Genomic DNA, 18,379 nt, shown 5'->3' on the forward strand with positions numbered 1-18,379 from the left:
GCCGTCGTAAACCTCAACGGCATTCACGACGGTGCGAACACCCTGCCTCCATTTCAGAGAATCCCGCCCCTTATTTTATCTTGTGTGTATTATTTTACAATTTGTAAAAAAAAAAAATCAAGTATTTGCCCAGAGCTGTGACTGGATCACAGCAGTTTATTGTTTGAAGTTGTGCATGACCCCAGTTGAAGTGTTTCATATAAAATGATAGACTGGTCGAGAGCAGCTGGTCTATCAAAATCTGCTCTCCACCCTGGATCAGTGATGCACTGCAGCCAGAGGTTGCCTACCCTTCCACAAGCATCTCGTCTCCAGCAAAAGGTGAGAAACCTGAGGCCAATAAAAGTTTACTCTGGAACATTTCTCTCCAGCTCCCTCGGGCAATTGAATCTACTCCAGAAGATTACATGAACCGTGTTATCTGTAAATCCTTTTTATTGGCCTTCGTATATTGACCTAGTTTCATTATGCTTATGCAATGTTATTTGAGGCACTGCTGGGTTGCATGTTCGATTGTGCTTACCTTGAACTTTAATGCACATACGGCTGATGCATAATTGGGAACACAATCACTTTTACTTTGCTGTGAATCCTGATTCTCTTCGTTCAAGCTGAGTTATCCTATTACTTTATGATTTGCACATATCCTAGAGGGCTTTCTCTGGCCTCTTTGACTGCAGACAAACCAACCCTTGGTTCTAAGGATCTCGTGAGCCAGCCGCACAAGCAAGATGCAAACCTGAGCAATTAACCAATGGCTAAATGTTAGATGTGGGATTTAGAAGCACAGCAAGAGCTTTGCAACAAAAGAAACAAATAAGTGGAGGTTTGCTTGCTTTAAGAGGGGCATATACCAAGAACAATTACCGTTCAAATTAAGATTATATGTTGCATTTAAGGAGGAGACCCAGGTGAAGGCCGATTACACCCTTGTTTTTCAAAGTATATATTCTGACTTTCAAACCTTTTTTTATATAGTCTATATTCTAGTCCATCACTGAATTACAGAATAAATAATCACTAAATTGTTACAGAAAGAGACCATTTGTCCGATCGTGTCTCTGCCGGTTCTCTGAATAAGCAGTTCACCCAATGCTATTCCCCTGCCTTCTCACCATAATCCTGCACATTCTTCATTTTCACAGCCAGCAAAAATATATCCCAGAAATGAGGAAAGATAAATCAACTATGGCTAACCAAGGAAGTTGAGGAGAGGATTAAGTTCAAAGACAAAGGGCGGGATTCTCACACCCCGGGGCCGGGCCAGAGAATCCCTTGAACCGGCGTGAATTGCGCCACGCCGGCCCGAAGCTGGTCTGCCGATTCTCTGGTGAGCGGAGAATCGGCGCCATCGCGGCGCCAGTCGGGGGCCGCTCTACGGCCCCCCCCCCCTCCCCGGCGATTCTAGGTCAGGGATGGGCCAAGCGGCCACACTAAAAAGCCAAGTCCCGCCGGCACCGTCCATGCCTGCTCTTACCCGGCATGGATGCATCTGGGGGGGAGGGTGAGAGGGGGGTCCGACCCCAGGGGGGGCCTCCGCTGTGGCCTGGCCTGCGATCGGGGCCTACCAATCAGCAGGCCGGCCTCTCGGGCTGGGGGCCTCTTTTGTTCTGCGCCGGCCCCTGTAGCCCTACGTCCATAACATCTGCTCACATTTCCATCTAAAACTCAACTAACTCTCCTGTTTTTCAAAATGCCTCATACCTTGGCTCTTCCCAGTTAATACATCATCTTACCAAGCTGAAATCTAATTAACTCCACAGGGTATCCCCTTTAATCCAAACAAAATTCTATTTGCCCAAACTTTTTACGATGCTTTAATTGCATTTCTGGCTCCAAAACTTTTAAGTCTTTCAAATATGACTGCAGTAGTCACATATGAACTCGAGCTTTAAACCTTACTGCAGCAAATACATACCATACAGTATATTTGGAATTTCTACATTCATCACATGGAGAACTGTGAGCAGTTTTGATCCCTTTACTTGAAGAAAGATATTATTTCATTAGAGGTGGTTTAGAGAAGATTCATTGGGATGATCCCTGGTATGGAGGTATTATCTTGTGAGCAAAGGTGAAACAGGTTGGAACTCTAGTCATTTGAATTTAGAAGAATGAGAGGTGATCTAATTGAAACAAATAGGGTGCCTTCTAAATTAAAGGTTTCTCCTCATTTCAGGCAGGTGTGGCTGGGAGTTTCTCCCCGGCTCTGTCAGTGGGTTCCTCACTGCTATCTAACCATACTTTGGGCCTTGGGGAGTTTCTCCCTGGGCTAGCCCACAATTAGAATTTTTTCATCACTGGGAAGCTGAACTTGAGATCGGGCCACCATTTTGAAAGGTTTAGATCTCTAAGTGAGCTGAAGAGTCCTCCATACACCCCCCCCCCCCCCCCCCCCCCCCCCCGTTCGAGTGAGGACACCCTGCTATGGGCTGTTTGAGGCCACCTCCCTTTAACAGGTCATCCCACTCCCCCTTTCGGACCCCTTCCCCCTCATCCATCCTTTGCTGGGCATGACCCTAGGCAGTGCTACATTGGCAAATGGCACTGCCACTCTGGCAGTGCCTCCCCCAGGTGCTGTTGCGCCTGGTCCACATCTCTTATTTTTTTAAAGTGCCCAATTCTTTTTTTTTCCCCCAAGAGGCAATTTAGCGTGGCCAATCCACTACCCTGCACATCTTTGGGTTGTGGGGGTGAGACCCACGTAGACACTGGGAGAATGTGCAAGCTTCACACAGTGGGCCGGGATTGAACCAGGGACCTTCGTGCCATGAGGCCACAGTGCTAACCACTCCACTACTGTGTTGCCCTACTGTCTGGTCCACGTTTTTGTGAAACCGCATTAATCGGCGCTCGCGTGACCTCTTGCTGGGGGGGCCAGTTAGATTCCAGGAGGCTGTTCGATGGAGCGTCTATCTTATTAATAAGATAGAGATTGGCCTTAATTGGTGATTATTGGATTCTCGCCATGTCTAGACGGGATTCGGAAGCCAACAACAGGAGCGGGCTGGTTAAATTGCAAACCTCTTGGCACCAGGCGCAGTTCCCAATTTTACCCCCACCTGCTATCTGACAGGCTTGCACGGATCCTCACCAGGCTCAATGCGGCTGTTAAATCGTGCCCATATGTTTCTTGAGGCGTTTGACAGGGTAAATTCTCAGAGGATGTGTCACTCATGGGAGGGTCTCGGACCAGAGGGCATAGTCTCAGAATTAAAACTGAGATGAGGAGAGGGTTGAGAGCCTTTGGAACTGCTTGCTACAGAGAGCTGTGGGGGGCAGAGTCCTTATGTATTTTTAAGGCTGAGATAGATTCTTGATCAGTAAGGAAATCCAGGGTTACGGGGAAAGAACAGGAAAGTGGACGTGAGGAATGTTGGATCCTATTGAATGGCAGAGCAGGCTTGAGTGGTCGAACGGCCGACTCCTGTTCCTATTTCTTCTGGTCTTACAACCGCAACAATACAATCCCCATTGATTCTGTTGATTGTCTTCCTTGCTGATTCACTGCTGAACCCAGTGGTCCTAAAATCTCAATGGCATGGCAGAGGTACCGGGGAGGGAGGGGGAGGGGGGCAGCAAGTGGTCTCCCAATTGCACAAAGGACACTTACTTATTGGTAAGGAATGGGGGCATGATAAATTGGTCAACAGCAGGACTGTTATAGCGTGGCAAAGTGGCAAGATTTATTAAGCATAAAATATGACTTTGACAAACGAGACAGTAATTAACTCCGCTTGACAGGTTCTACTTGCTGCTTTGACTATGGTTAATAGAGTGGACAAAGGAAAAGGACTGCATTCATCTTGTCAACTTCTCATACTTCTGTAGATTATTTAGATTTCTTTAATCTGCACTGACTTCGATGGTACTCCTGGGTCGCGCCAAACCTTTCCCTTAGGGCTGTTCTTCTCTCTGCTGCAGAGAAGTGTTTCCACCTTCTTTTTGCAGAATATCTTAACCGTTAGTTTGCCCCCTCCCTTGACGAGCCATTTGAGCCAGGGCAAGTAATCGATCTTTAATTGTTCCCTGCCATTTGCTGCTCGTTTGTGATCTGTAACAGTCCAAAGAGAATCTTGCCCATCCAGACACCTGGTCCATTAGGTACCAGTTTTTGATTAGTTCACTACAGTTCCAAGGAAATATGTAAACTAAGGTGACAGATGTTCACTGAGTATCTAATCTACAGTACTTGAGGTTGTGCAGACATGTGTCAAAGCTGCAGAATTTAATACATGGTTTAATTCCCTTCTAAAGCATGATTCTGAAGTGATTTTTCTCACACTGAACACAGTAGTTCATCTGAAAGTTTTTTTTAAAGCATCATTTGTGACCATTCTCAGCCAGTGAGAGTTCCACTGGCTTCATTGAAGGAAGAAGAGCTTTGAATCCAAGGAAAGTCAGGAAACTCTTGTCCCCCCCCCCGCCTCCCCACGCCATCGCATTGCAGTGGAAGATCCCAATGACAGCCCTTCACTGAAGCCACTACAAGCCGTAAAAAATAAGATTGGTTACCAAGCCTAAACAATTGTAAGTTTAAGTACTCCGAAACAAATATGAGCGTTATTATAAACTTGGCTCCAGAGACTCCTTTCTCCTTCGTTGCACAAGCATATGACACATGCTGACAGCTGTCTGAACATCTTGGGATCTAAACACGCCCTCTCTCCAGCGAGCTCGACCCTATCCCCTGCCAAACAACTGCCCACAATTACAACTGAAAAACATGACTCCATTCCAGGAGCCATTTACAGACCCTGATCCAAGAAAGCGTAGGAGTAAGTGTGCAGGGCTTAGCTTGTCTGCATTTTGCTCTATTAAACTTCGTGGATGCCTTCCCCACCACTCAAGGCTATGAATGCCACTGTTGTTGCTGTTTTTGTTGCTGCTGTTTCTGTTCTTTGACAGCCTGTTCCTTCTCTTTTCCCCCTCGTCCCCGTACCTCCCAAATCACATTGCCTCCACCCTGTCAAAATGTAGCCTTCATTCGGGCAAAAGATAAGACAAGTGCTTCAAATATGTCCTTAAATGCCAGTGAAAATGTAATTGGTAGCTGTGATATTATCAGCTGTTGACGCAAATACAAATGAGCTGCCCTGAATAGTCGGTGGTTATTGTGGAAAACATTTACTCAAAGACTCATGTCTGTGAAATTATAAAAAAGTGGAGTTTAGTGCTGGGAACTGAAGTTCAGACAACTTATTTTTTTGGACCAAATTCAAGTTTCTTAGAGCTTGGAACTTGACATGAAAGCAGTGAAAAGAAAGTTATTGGATTTGCTTAAATGTACTTTACTGCTTGTCCAAGATTTGCCGAGCTGCATTGCTGGAGGCTGTTAGTCCCACAACAGCAGTCCCTCCATTGTAAGGCAAGAGGATTGTCTCTCCACACTTTGAGCGCAAAAATATCTGCCATGTGTTGTAGGATGGTGACGTGGCATTTTGATACCCCATAATTCTTTGATGAACAAATCTCCAGCGTTGGACCAATCTCCACCCAAACCGTTAACTCCTCAGCTCTCTCTGCAGCAACGTGTGAATGGAGGAGATGCACATGTAGAGACACTGCCTGTACACAGCAAATTGGGGGAGTGGAGAATTACCCCTTGCCCATTTTGTGTCCAATGCAATAGTACCCTCACCACTGATGGATCGTCTGATGGGAAGCTGAAACTCTGATTTATAGAATAATTTAGTGAAGAAACTAGAGGGGAGGATTTCTCTTTTCACACAGGATTTCCCGAGTCACATTAATCCGAGTGTGTCTTCATTTAGAGTATCTCAAAACAACCCAAAGCAATTGGTCCCTCCGGAGGTCTGATGAAATCCTTTGACAGATGAATAGTTGTCTTGTTGAGTTCCCAAGGATCGGATGTTTTGAGACAGCAGCCAAATGTCTCTCCCATAGGTGTAGATAGAGAGAAGCTAGTTGAAGGCATACTGTAAACATCAAAGCCAGATCTTTCAAGAGTAAAATAAGGAAACCACTTCTATGAACAGAATGGCAAACATTTGACATTCACGACAGGAAAGGATGCCAGGTCCATCACAAATCGGAAAGCTGAGATTGATCGATTTCTTTACTTTTCAAATGCATTGAGGGATATGGGGCAAAGATCACATTTGGGGTGTGATTTTTGGGTCCACATTGCGCTTGAGCGCGAGTACAACGCGGCCGGTAGATCCCGAGAGACGCTTCCCTGTAGCCTTCACACCTCGTGGGATCCACCCTAGTCCTGCGAGGCATTGGAGTCAGAATCATGTCCAAAAGGGATGTGACCAAATGGTGCAAGCATGCCTAAGCCGGGTTTAAACCTACTTGGGTGTGCCTTCCCAGGATCTATCAGCCTCCCCAGCGAGACTGCAGGCGGGCACCGTTGAGACCATAAGATATAGGAGCAGAATTAGGCCACTCAGCCCATCGCGTCTGCTCCGCCGTTCAATCATGGCTGATATTTTCTCATCCCCCATTCTCCTGCCTTCTCCCCATGACCCCTGATCCCCTTATTAATCAAGAGCCTATCTATCTCTGTCTTAAAGACACTCAGTGATTGGGCCTCCACAGCCTTCTGCGGCAAAAAAATCCACAGATTCACCACCCTCTGGCTGAAGAAATTCCTCCTCATCTCTGTTTTAAAGGAGCGTCCCTTGAGTTAAGTACTGGTCCACACAAACATGGACCAGGTGGATTGGCACCCAGACGATTTCCTGGGCCATCAGAGACCCCTAGGTGGTCAGGGATAGTGCAGGCTGGCTCCCTGGCCCTCCTTCTGCAATTTGGGCACCTAGGCACTGCACAGCTGGCACCTTGGCACTGCTGCCAGGGTGGCAATGCAAGAGTGACAGGGTGGCACTGCCAAGAATCTGGGCCAGAGGGGGTCCATGCTCATGAAAGAAAAGGTGAGAGGTTGAAGGGTAGGGGGTGGCATAGATAGTAAGTGGGGGGCCTCTGATAGGGAGGGGAGGGGGTGTGGGGGGAGCCAGAAGAGGAGGGAACCCCCATAGCAGGGTGTCATCACTTGGGGGAGGGTGTAGTGCCTATGTGTGTGGGTGGTAACATTGCCCATGGATGAGGGGTGTGGGGCCCACAAGCTCTCTTGGAGATTGGGACACCCAAAATGGCAGCCCGATCTCAGCTCTCCAGTGCTGAAACAAATTCGAAGTGTGGGTTAAACTGGTGAGAAACTCCCAAGTGCCCCAAAAAAGTGGCAGGTAACTAGAAACTCCCTGAAAACTCCGCCACAAATGAACTTAGAAATTTTCCCACGAAATTCAGCCCATGGAGTTTGGTCTCCGACCAGCCCCGATGGATCTCAAGTGGCTGAATGGCCTCTTCCTGTGTTGCCATGTAGCTGACTCAGGGTTTGTCAAAACTACACTAGTAGCGGGATGCAAAATGCATGCTGTGATATTTACAAACCAAGTTTTCCTCCAGAAAGTAAGCAGGTGCTTTTTCTCTGTTGATTTCTCTGGAAGTCTGTTCTTGGAACACATGAGATTTGGGGGTGATGGTCACTTTTTCCTTCCGAAGGAGCTTACTGCTTTGCTTGGTGAATTATTTTGTTTCCATTTCTTGGTATCTGAAATTGACACCTCGGCTAATCCTGAAGGAGACTGGACTGGCTGGTCAGACGTGTCTGTCAATTATTTTAAGAAAATCACAATAAAGATACAAGGATGCATTTTTTTTTAAAAAGGAGGTTGTTGAAGTCCACGCATCCCTGACTGTGAGTGCTGGTCTGTTGCTTTTATATCATAAATTTCAATCTAGCTGACTATTCTAGCATCAGCCCTTGAATCATTACTAGACACGCCACTATATTTATCCAAAATCACGTTTCTAAATAGGCCTAGTCCAACATCACGTTTCCAAATAGACCCTCATCCCACATCCAGTGGGATGTGACAGGGAGTGGGATAGCTTGTTCTTGGTTTCAGACAATGCTCGGCACAATATCGAGGGCCGAAGGATCTGTGCTGTACTGTTCCATGTTCTATCTCTGAAATATCGAAGTGGCAAATCGGTTCTTTAGCATTCTTAGCAGTGTTACTCTGCACCAGCCCTTGATCATCACAAGTGCAACGTGACTGCATTATTGATGTGCAGGCAGTGTGCGGACTCTGAAATTGGTGTCATTAAAAAGCCTGCAATTCCCCCTGCTTTTGCCCCCACCGAGAAGACTCATGTTAGCATTGTCCATTTGACCACTGTGCTTTCATTTCCTGCCAGCTCAGAAATGTCAACTTTAATCAGCAATTAGGTAAATAATCTTTGCTGTGTTTTTGTTTGGCTTTGCTTTTGTCACATGTTGCTGGCAGGGATGGTGGGTGATAGCATCCTCTTGCCTTCTGGATAGGATGCCCCATGCCTTTCATTTGAAGTGGACATGTGGGGGCGGGGGGAACTTGATTTTTCAAATTTGTGGCGATTATGTGATAGCAGAAATTGCTGTTAAATTACAGAAGATTGCACCTCCCATGTTGCGTTTACGTTAGTTCTTTCCCATTGTTACTTCATAAGGTCATGAAGCCCCTGCATCACGGCATTTACTGGCAATTTTACAACCGCATTATGGCCCCAAGACCCTTCATCCTCTGTATGAAGAACTTCTGAACGCTGTTTCTGCTGCACAACCGTTCTGCAAGTTTTTTTTTCGTTGAATGTGGCCTCCTCTTTTGCCTAGTTTCCAAACCTCCGGGCTCATTGGCCATGCAGAGATGTAGGCAACTCGACGCCAATCCATTGCTCTGTAGCTGACCACAATGGAACAGTAGCTCCCTGGGAAGAGGGAGCAATGTGATGGTGGCTACACCTCTATTTGGAAGTTTTCCTGCCATGGGATGGGGGCTGGAGGGGAAGAATGCTTGGCGTCTGTGTTGGCAATTCCCTGGTGGAATGAATGAGATCGGAGGAACTATATCAGAGACATGGCTAATTACTTTGCAATATGACGGCATTGGATTGCCAATATAGTGCATCACTTAATATATTGAAAGTGTTGGGAACACGGTCTGAATGAGAATGCTTTTATGCTTCCATATAATAATTGTTTATTGTCGCAAATAGGCTTTAATGAAGTTACTGTGAAAAGCCCCTAGTCCCCACATTCCGGCGCCTGTTCGGGGAGACCGGGACGGGAATTGCCAGCAGCGCGGGTTCATTGTTCTGCATTACAACCCAGCTGTTTAGCCCGGTGTGCTAACATTTCATAATGTGTGCTAACTTCATAATGTGTCTGATTCTTTTCTTGATGAATAGAGTTTTACGCTGGAATGGTTGGGTGCATCAATGGCAGTGAGTGCTATATTTGGGATGGAGATCTCCGCATATTCAGAGATTCTGTTCCTTGGCAATGCAGCTTGATTAACACAGGCAAATTGGATGAGCTGTTTGTGCTGAGATTTCTGTTGCTGTGTTTAGTCATTTTTAAAAATGTTTTCTGTTTCTGTTGACCACACTGCCTTTGTCTGCAGCAGCCTTGCACCCAGAAGACAAACAGTTGTTTGCAGAATCTCCAGCGCCTTTGAAGAGTCAAGACTCATTGTTGGAGTCAGCCCAGTGTGATGGCTTCAAGCCACATAATCAAGTAGGAACTGAAAGGACTGGCACCGCTTTGGAGAAGGTCGTTGATGCCAATAGCTTCTCCACAGTGCAAACCCCTCTGAAAGTTGAGGAAATTGCAGGTGAAGTAAGAACAGCCAGAGATTCTCCACCTATTTCTTCAACAGGTCACTTGCTGCTGCCTGATGCAGCGCCCAAAAACCAAGTGACTGGTGACCAAGAAAGAGAAATGACTGTTTCTGAGGACGAAGTACCAACAATGGACCAAAAGGCCCAGGCCTTGGATATACAGCCTCCAGCTGGCATTGGCAAGCCAGGAAAAGCTACAGTCTTGGTTGGTGAGACTCTTGAACCCGCTGCAGCAGTGGGAGATGATATTGTGATGGTACGAACATCTGCCCATAATTTTGACCCCAATGATTTCGATGTGGCTAAGGACCCTTTGAACACTGGAGCACCCAGACCTCGACACACACCCCCGGCTGACGGGCAGCCGTCAGTGTCTTTGACTGCAGCAGAAACGGAACCCGAAGGCCCGCCACTTCAGGTGGAACTTGAATTTTCGGACGATAAGGAGAATGCAGAAAATCGGATGCCAGTGTCTAAGAAAGCGGGTAAAAAACCCAGCGGCAAGTCGAGTGGGAAGAAACAAAGAGTGGCTGGGGTTAAGGCCGCTGCTCCTGTGGGAAAGGACGAAGCGTGCCCCGCCACCAACTTCGATGACCTTCCCATTCCCAAAAGGTCATACAATTTTGATTCTACTCAGTGGGATGATCCTAACTTCAACCCGTTCGGCGGCTCCTGTGGTTTGCAGAACTCTCCCACCCGACCAATTGCCTCGTATAAATTTGACCCTGATAATTTTGACGATTCACTTGACCCTTTCAAACCCTCAAAAGTTTTAGCCAACACGTCTGACTCCCTCACGCCCTTCGAGCCGGTGAGCGACAGGACTGAACACCCCAGTCTGGAGATTGCTCCTGACGAGGAGAAAGTGTCGCCCAAGAAGACGAAGCCTCGAGTGATAACGTGAGTTTTGCCAGATTTAATATCTTGTGTTTTGTATTTTAGAAATGCTGTTGGGCAGTCAGACGTAATAGTTGTAAACCTTAAAAGAAAAGATTGTTTTAATTATTATAGTTCAAGCCATTGTTTTTTCACCCAGAGATCATGAAGATCGGATATTTAAATAAGAAAGACTCTTTTTTTTGTAATGCTTTGCTCTCTACTGACACCATTAACTTACATCAGAGACAATATCTTTTCAATTCCAAGCCTCACTCGCCAGATTATTTTATGCACTTGTGACATAAGTGATACAGCACAGTAGATACCCACAGTGGCGTCAAAAGACATTTTGGCATTCGTATCCCTCAAGATCTATTTGAGCATTTCCATGTTGAGCATTTCTTTTTAAGAGTTTAAATTATTTAAGCATCACCTGTGAAATGTGGATGCAAAAAATATTCTGTGTTTCAAATTGTGGAAATCACATGGTCGCTTCAGAAAGAATTTAACAATCTGTTTGGTTGCTGCATGAGAATGAGTCGCTTCAGACAACGTGATTACAGGATAAATGAGCAGTCGCAACTGCTCTCTGATATATTCTGACTGCTTTTACTCCATTTTTAAAATACGTTTACAAAGATACTACTCAATGCACCACATGTTAAATTCTCCAATCCCTCAGCCTCAGTCAGACAAAGAGTTGTTGGGTGGATTGGTGCCATGTCTGACCCACACTCCCTTGACTGGGAAGTTTTGTTGCAAGCTGTTGCGGCACTCTTTGAAGTCGCACTTCTCTTTTTCCATGAAGACTCAGCACACCCTTGTATTCTGGCCAGCTTGAATACTTATACAGTGGAATTATTTCCATGTCCAGAAGGAGCAGCATTATTTCTGATGGCACACACCCTGTGGTTTTTGCGGTGAGTCTTAAAATACACTCCCTACATTTTTCTAACAATGCTAAAAACTTATTTAAAACAATTTTCATTGTGGAAAGCATCACTGTACCTGTCCATTTTCAATATTCCTGCAGTACAGAGGGCGAGGGCCATTGGTATCTTGTAATTTCCTTATTGTCGGTGACTGGAAGCTACAAGCTTCATCAGTCTCACTCTTGCTGGATCCCTCTGCCTGAGATAGAAACATAGAAAATAGCAGCAGGAGTAGGCCTTTCAGCTCCTCAAGCATGCTCTGCCATTCAGCATGATCATGGCTGATCCTCTATCTCCACATCATACTCCTTTACTCTCCCCATATCCCTTGACACCTTTTGAGTCTCTCAATCTCACAATTTGCTTCTGTTATAAATTTAGTGTACCCAATTAATTCTTTCCAATTAAGGGGCAATTTAGTGTGGCCAATCCACCTAGCCTGCATATCTTTGGGTTGTGGGGCTGAAACCCACGCAAACACGGGGAGAATGTGCAAACTCCACACTGACAATGACCCAGAGCTGGGATCGAACCTGGGACCTCAGCGCCATGAGGCTGAAGGGCTAACCCACTGCGCCACTGAAAAATGAAATTAAAATCGCTTATTGTCACAAGTAGGCTTCAATGAAGTTACTGTGAAAAAGCCCCTAGTCGCCACATTCAGGCACCAGTTCGGGGAGGCTGGTACGTTAATTGAACCGTGCTGCTGGCCTGCTTTAAAAGCTAGCTATTTAGCCCAGTGTGCTAAACCAGCCCCTGTGCTGCCCTGCTTCTTAAATATATTGATGTAGAGTACTTCACTTCGCCAAACCCGTTGACAACCTGATGCTAACCAAGATCCAGTGATGCTCACGAGTCTAAGGTATCAATGGTTTGAACGCCAGTCCTGGAGGAACTTGAGCCCTCAGCATATTGTTGTATTGAAGAGTTGGGTACCTTGACTGTTCTCCAGATGTTGCAAAGAACAAAGAGAAGTACAGCACAGCTCCTTTGGCCCTCCTAGCCTGCGCGGACCATGCTGCCCGTCTAAACTAAAATCTTGTACGTTTCCGGGGTCCGTATCCCTCTATTCCCATCCTATTCCTTTATTTGTCAAGATGCCCCTTAAACGTCACTATCATCCCTGCTTCCACCTCCTCCGGCGGCGAGTTCTAGGCACCCACTACCCTCTGTGTAAAAAAAAAAACTTGCCTCGTACATCTCCTCTAAACCTTGCCCCTCCTCCAAACCTTGCCCCTCGCACCTTAAACCTATGCCCCCAAGTAATTGACCCCTCTACCCTGGCAAAAGGTCTCTGACTATCCACTCTGTCTATGCCCCTCATAATTTTGTAGACCTCCATCAGGTCCCCCCTCAACCTCCTTCGTTCCAGTGAGAACAAACCGAGCTTATTCAACCTCTCCTCTTAGCTAATGCCCTCCATACCAGGCAACATCCTGGTAAATCTCTTCTGCACCCCCTCTAAAGCCTCCACATCCTTCTGGTAGTGTGGTGACCATAATTGAACACTATATATACTGCAAATGTGGCCTAACTAAAGTTCTATACAGCTGCAACATGACTTGCCAATTTTTCCACTCAATGCCCCGGCCAATGAAGGCAAGCATGCCGTATGCCTTCTTGACTACCTTCTCCATCTGTGTTGCCCCTTCAGTGACCTGTACACCTAGATCTCTCTGACTTTCAATACTCTTGAGGATTCTACCATTCACTGTATATTCCCTACCTGTATTAGACCTACCAAAATACATTACCTCACATTTGTCCGGAATAAACTCTATCTGCCATCTCTCCGCCCAAGTCTCCAGACGATCTAAATCCTGCAGTACCCTCGGACAGTCCTCATCGCTATCCGCAATTCCCCCAACCTTTGTGTCGTCCGCAAACTTACTAATCAGACCAGTTACATTTTCCTCCAAATCATTTATATATACTACGAACAGCAAAGGTCCCAGCACTGATCCCTGCGGAACACCACTAGTCACAGCCCTCCAATCAGAAAAGCTCCCTTCCATTGCTACTCTCTGCCTTCAATGACCTAGCCAGTTCTGTATCCATCTTGCCAGCTAATCTCTGATCCCATGTGACTTCACCTTTTGTACCAGTCTGCCATGAGGGACCTTGTCAAAGGCCTTACTGAAGTCCATATAGACAACATCCACTGCCTTACCTGCATCAATCATCTTTGTGACCTCCTCGAAAAACTCGTAGCAAGTTAGTGAGACACGACCTCCCCTTCAAAAAACTGTGCTCCCTCTCGCTAATACGTCCCTTTGCTTCCAAATGGGAGTAGATCCTGTCTCGAAGAATTCTCTCCAGTAATTTCCCTACCACTGACGTAAGGCTCACCGGCCTGTAGATCCCTGGATTATCCTTGCTACCGTTCTTAACAAAGGAACAACATTGGCTATTCTCCAGTCCTCTGGGACATCGCCTGAAGACATTGAGGATCCAAAGATTTCTGTCAAGGCCTCAGCAATTTCCTCTCTTGATCCTTCAGAATTCTGGGGTAGATCCCATCAGGCCCTGGGGACTTATCCACCTTAATATTTTTCAAGATGCCCAACGCCTCATCTTTTTGGATCTCTATGTGACCCAGGCTATCTACACACCCTTCTCCAGACTCAACATCTACCAATTTCTTCTCTTTGGTGAATACTGATACAAAGTATTCATTTAGTACCTCGCCCATTTCCTCTGGCTACTCACATAGATTCCATCCCCTGTCTTTCAGTGGGCCAACCCTTTCCCTGTCTACCCTTTTGTTTTTATGCATGTGTAAAAAGCCTTGGGATTTTCCTTAACCTTATTTGCCATTGACTTTTCGTTACTCCTTTTAGCCCTCCTGACTCCTTGCTTCAGTTCCTTCCTAATTTCCTTATATTCCACACAGGCTTCGTCTGTTCTCAGCCTTCGAGCCCTGACAAATGCCTCCTTTTTCTTTGTGACGAGACCTACAATATCTTTTGTTATCCAAGGTTCCTGAAATTTGCCATATTTATCCTTCTTCCTCACCGGAACATGCCGGTCCTGAATTCCTTTCAACTGACGTTTGAAAGCCTCCTACATGTCAGATGTTGATTTACCCTCAAACATCCGCCCCCAATCTAGGTTCTTCAGTTCCAGCCTAATATTGTTATAATTAGCCTTCCCCCAATTTAGCACATTCACCCTAGGACCACTCTTATCCTTGTCCACCAGCACTTTAAAACTTACTGAATTGTGGTCACTGTTCCTGAAATGCTCCCCTATTGACACTTCTACCACCTGGCCAGGATCATTCCCCAATACCAGGTCCAATATAGCCCCTTCCTAGTTGGACTATCGACCTATTGTTTTAAGAAAGTTACCCACAATCTGAAACCATTTGGAAGGATTAAGGAGGAGCCAACAAAGTCTCCAGGCTTGGACTGAGGAGTTCAGTCAGGTTTAGAATTAGGAGAAAGCTTAGTGGTGGATTGAGAAATCACCATGTATTGTGCACTATACTGGGGAGCACTTGACTAAACCGGAACCACAGTTGTAACAATCACCACTGAGATTAGTGATCCATTTTTACTGACATTTTCTGATTCAAAATCACGTCAGAGTAACAGATACTGAGTAAACCTGCATACTCCCACTCGTATAACCTCATCCCAGTCCATTTGTCCTTGGGTGTGCTGGTCATCTTCTCTCACACACTTGTAAGAAATCGGGGCCTGGATTCTCCGGCCTTTGGGATTGTTCCCTCCTGCAGCGCACCCCCGTCCGCGGGTTTCCTGGCTGTGTGGGGTAGCTTCAAAGGGAAATCCCATTGACAAGCAGCGGGGTTAATGAATCCAACCGCCAGCAAACGGCACACCTCCGAGAATCCAGTCCCAGCTTCCACCCATGCATAGGGTGACGGTGGTTAGCAATGCAGTCCCACAGCGCCAGGGACCCAGATTTGATTCTGGCCTTGGGTCACTGTCTGTGTGAAGTTGGCACGTTCTCCCCTTGTCTGCGTGGGTTTCCTCCGGGTTCACTGGTTTCCTCCCACAGTCCAAATGTGTGTAGGTTAGATGGGGGTTACAGGGATAGGGTGGAAGAGTGGGTCCAAGCAGAGTGCTTTTTCCCGAGTCCGTGCAGACTCGATGGGTCAAATGGCCTCCTTCGGCACTGTCGGGATTCTATATTCAGTAAAGCTACTTTTGTGTGCATTGTGACCGGATATCATGAAACCTAAACCAACACTCCATATATCACATACCATTCAAGAGAAAAGGTGTCGAAGGTGGCCTCTCTCAATACCAACAAATGCTCACCTCAAGAATGCAGAAGGGAAGGCTTGCAGACAGTGACATCTTTGTTAACTACTTCATGATGTATCCTTCAAATAAATAGATACGGAAAAGGTGGCACCCACTAATCTACACAAATTATGCTATCCCCTACATTTGGACCTTAAAACACGAGCACGTGTTCACTGCTAGCTTAAAACATAACAAATTTATGATTTCTTTGATACATTCAGTAAAGTAACAGCCACAGCATGATGTTCAATCTGATTGTCCCTTTCTGTAAAAGGTGTCTATTGCAACAGTACAGGAGAATGTAGAGTCATTCCAGGCAGCTCCAGTTAACACTCAGAGACCATTTAAGCTTGTGTGTGAATTCACCTGAGCCACTTAACATGTTCAGGCCTCTGATTATATTCCAAGGTCGTCGCTGTTCCCCAATTCAACAGTAGTCCTTTGCAAGTATAGTCTTCACCAGCAAATTGTTTCACTGAACAACTCCAGGCCTCAATACAGCATCAAGAAGAACACGTTTTGTTCTGGGATTTGTTCATTTTGTTGCACCGTATAGAATTGAAACTCTGCAGTAGAAGGTGAGGTCCTATGAGTTCTACATGCCTTCACTTGCAAGCAGATAGGCAAATGTTAGGGAGGAGAGGTTCTAGCCAGTAATAGCTGTAAGCTGTGAAGACCGACCTGTTCTCACAGGGAGCAAGGCTGTTCACCCTTTGGTTGGTTGCAATCCTCCAGTATGGCATGGCGCAGACACACCCATACGGTGGGGGCTTGCCAGGTATGTTGCCAGACAATGTGGACTCAGTGTCACATGGAGACCAGACTGGGAAGAGGTGGCAGCTCTTTCCTCTCCCCCCCCCCCCCCCCCCCCAAAACCCCCGAAAGACATTAATCAACTTGCTGGAGGGTATTCAATATTGATTGGCCATTTTCTTTCAGGAGTCCACCCTTTAAAATGAACTGATTTTATTGAGATTAGTTTTGCAACTTGCCATGACCCAAGTCTCGCACAGTACCATAGCCACAAGGCTATTGTGTCCAAAAGGGTTGAGCGTAGTCCATTGCTGCAGGGTATTCAGACTCTCGGAAGAGAGTCACTTAAAATGAGGTACCAGAAAGCTCCCAGGACCAGAGAGATCATCTTTCTGAGGGAGTCACAATTTTTAAGAAAGGATGACACAAGCTGCTGAAGCAAAGATCTAATTCTTTGATCCTCTTTCTCCAGAAGACCCATCCACTCTAGTAAAATGGATAGCCAGAAAATTTGTCACTCAGTGCAGTGGAAATTATCATCACAAAGAAAATCAGGCTCATTATTCAAAACCTGTAGCTTTTTGGAATTTATTTTCCTGCAGCTGACGACAGCAGAGGGAGGTGAAACCTTCCCTTGCGATGTGTGAATGGCTCATTTAAAAGGCATTTTGAGCTCAGTCAGAGAGGACAAATTCCATTGGAATATCACAGTAGTGGCTCTCTGGCATGTTGCCCTTGGAGCTGCTTTACTGCAATGTTTTGAGGAATTTTCAACAAGTACAGAGTTACAGAGTCTCTGAAAACCCCAACCATCGAGATGCTCGTGGCTACACTAGATTGAAAGTTCAAAATGACCATAATGGTCTCAAAGCATGGCAGCATTGTCCAAGTTCCTACTTTTTTTTTTCTTTGAGCCCTGCTTGTTGAATTTGCAGCTTGATGTGTAGGCACATCCCCTACTGCAGGTAAGTGAGGACACTTTCAGGAATGCCCACCATTCAGGGCTTCTCCTTACTCCGGTCACCTTCTGCAGACCTGAGAGATTCTTATGAAGGCACCAATTTTCAATCCCCCGCATTTAAAATCATCACTGTTTGTGAGTACAATCTAACAGTGCTAAAGTTTTCTTTTAATCGATCAGGTCTGTCGACTATTTTGCAAGTCTGCAAAGGCAAACCTGTCAAAGCATCAGCTAGGTTGGGGACTGTCAACTTAATCTGAACAGTGACTCCCATCTTTATCCGGAATCAGCACAAAAATAATTCCTCACAATGCACTGCTGAAGCTTCCTTTGACTAATACCGGTGTTGCACTTAACAGTTTATTTTTCTGTGACCTTTATTTTTCCCCCTTTGTCTTTGTGAACCCTTTGATTCTCCATCTGTATGTGTGTCTTCCTGTCTCTCGTTCTCTCTTGTGTTCCCTGTTTGCCTGTGCACCAGGACTATTGAACAAGTGAAGTTTCTCTGTTTTCTGATGTAAGTACTCGGAACTGCTTTGCACGATCAGGAGTCTGCTCCTTTATCTGTGCTAATTCATTGTATGCATTGTACAGTTCCTTAGTTACCATTTGTTCAATAGCGATGACCATAAAACTGCAATGCCCCAGAATGTTAGCACGCATGACTCTGATTAATGAAACTGAGGCAGTGCGGCTGCCAGGTACATGTTCAGTTGTCTCCTTCAGCTTCCTCTTTCAGCCAGGTTTAGATAGAATTAGTGTTGGAGCCATTGTCCAAATCGGTAGAAATCCAAGGCAAAGCATGAGAAGGGAGGTAATATCCCACATTCCTTCCAAATTGTTTCTATGAGCAAATTTGGCACCACCAAGGCTTTCTTTTGATGGGGAGG

The 18,379-nt window shown here is 45.9% G+C and overlaps 1 protein-coding gene across 12 annotated transcripts in view; it reads left to right on the top strand.

Moving 5' to 3' along the window:
• Nucleotides 1-18,379, top strand: part of tacc1 (transforming, acidic coiled-coil containing protein 1) — a 457,444-nt gene that overhangs the window by 382,521 nt on the left and 56,544 nt on the right. For 7 of the 12 annotated variants that reach the window (XM_072485833.1, XM_072485836.1, XM_072485827.1 and 4 more), the window contains 2 exons: nt 9,474-10,590; nt 17,971-18,006. In XM_072485833.1, coding sequence (XP_072341934.1) covers nt 9,474-10,590; nt 17,971-18,006 — 1,153 coding nt within the window. The remainder of the gene's footprint in view (nt 1-9,473; nt 10,591-17,970; nt 18,007-18,379) is intronic. The other 5 variants (XM_072485825.1, XM_072485828.1, XM_072485830.1 and 2 more) reach the window with 2 other exon arrangements.

This window comes from Scyliorhinus torazame, chromosome 20, assembly GCF_047496885.1.
Source record: "Scyliorhinus torazame isolate Kashiwa2021f chromosome 20, sScyTor2.1, whole genome shotgun sequence".
Taxonomy (NCBI): Eukaryota; Metazoa; Chordata; class Chondrichthyes; order Carcharhiniformes; family Scyliorhinidae; genus Scyliorhinus; species Scyliorhinus torazame.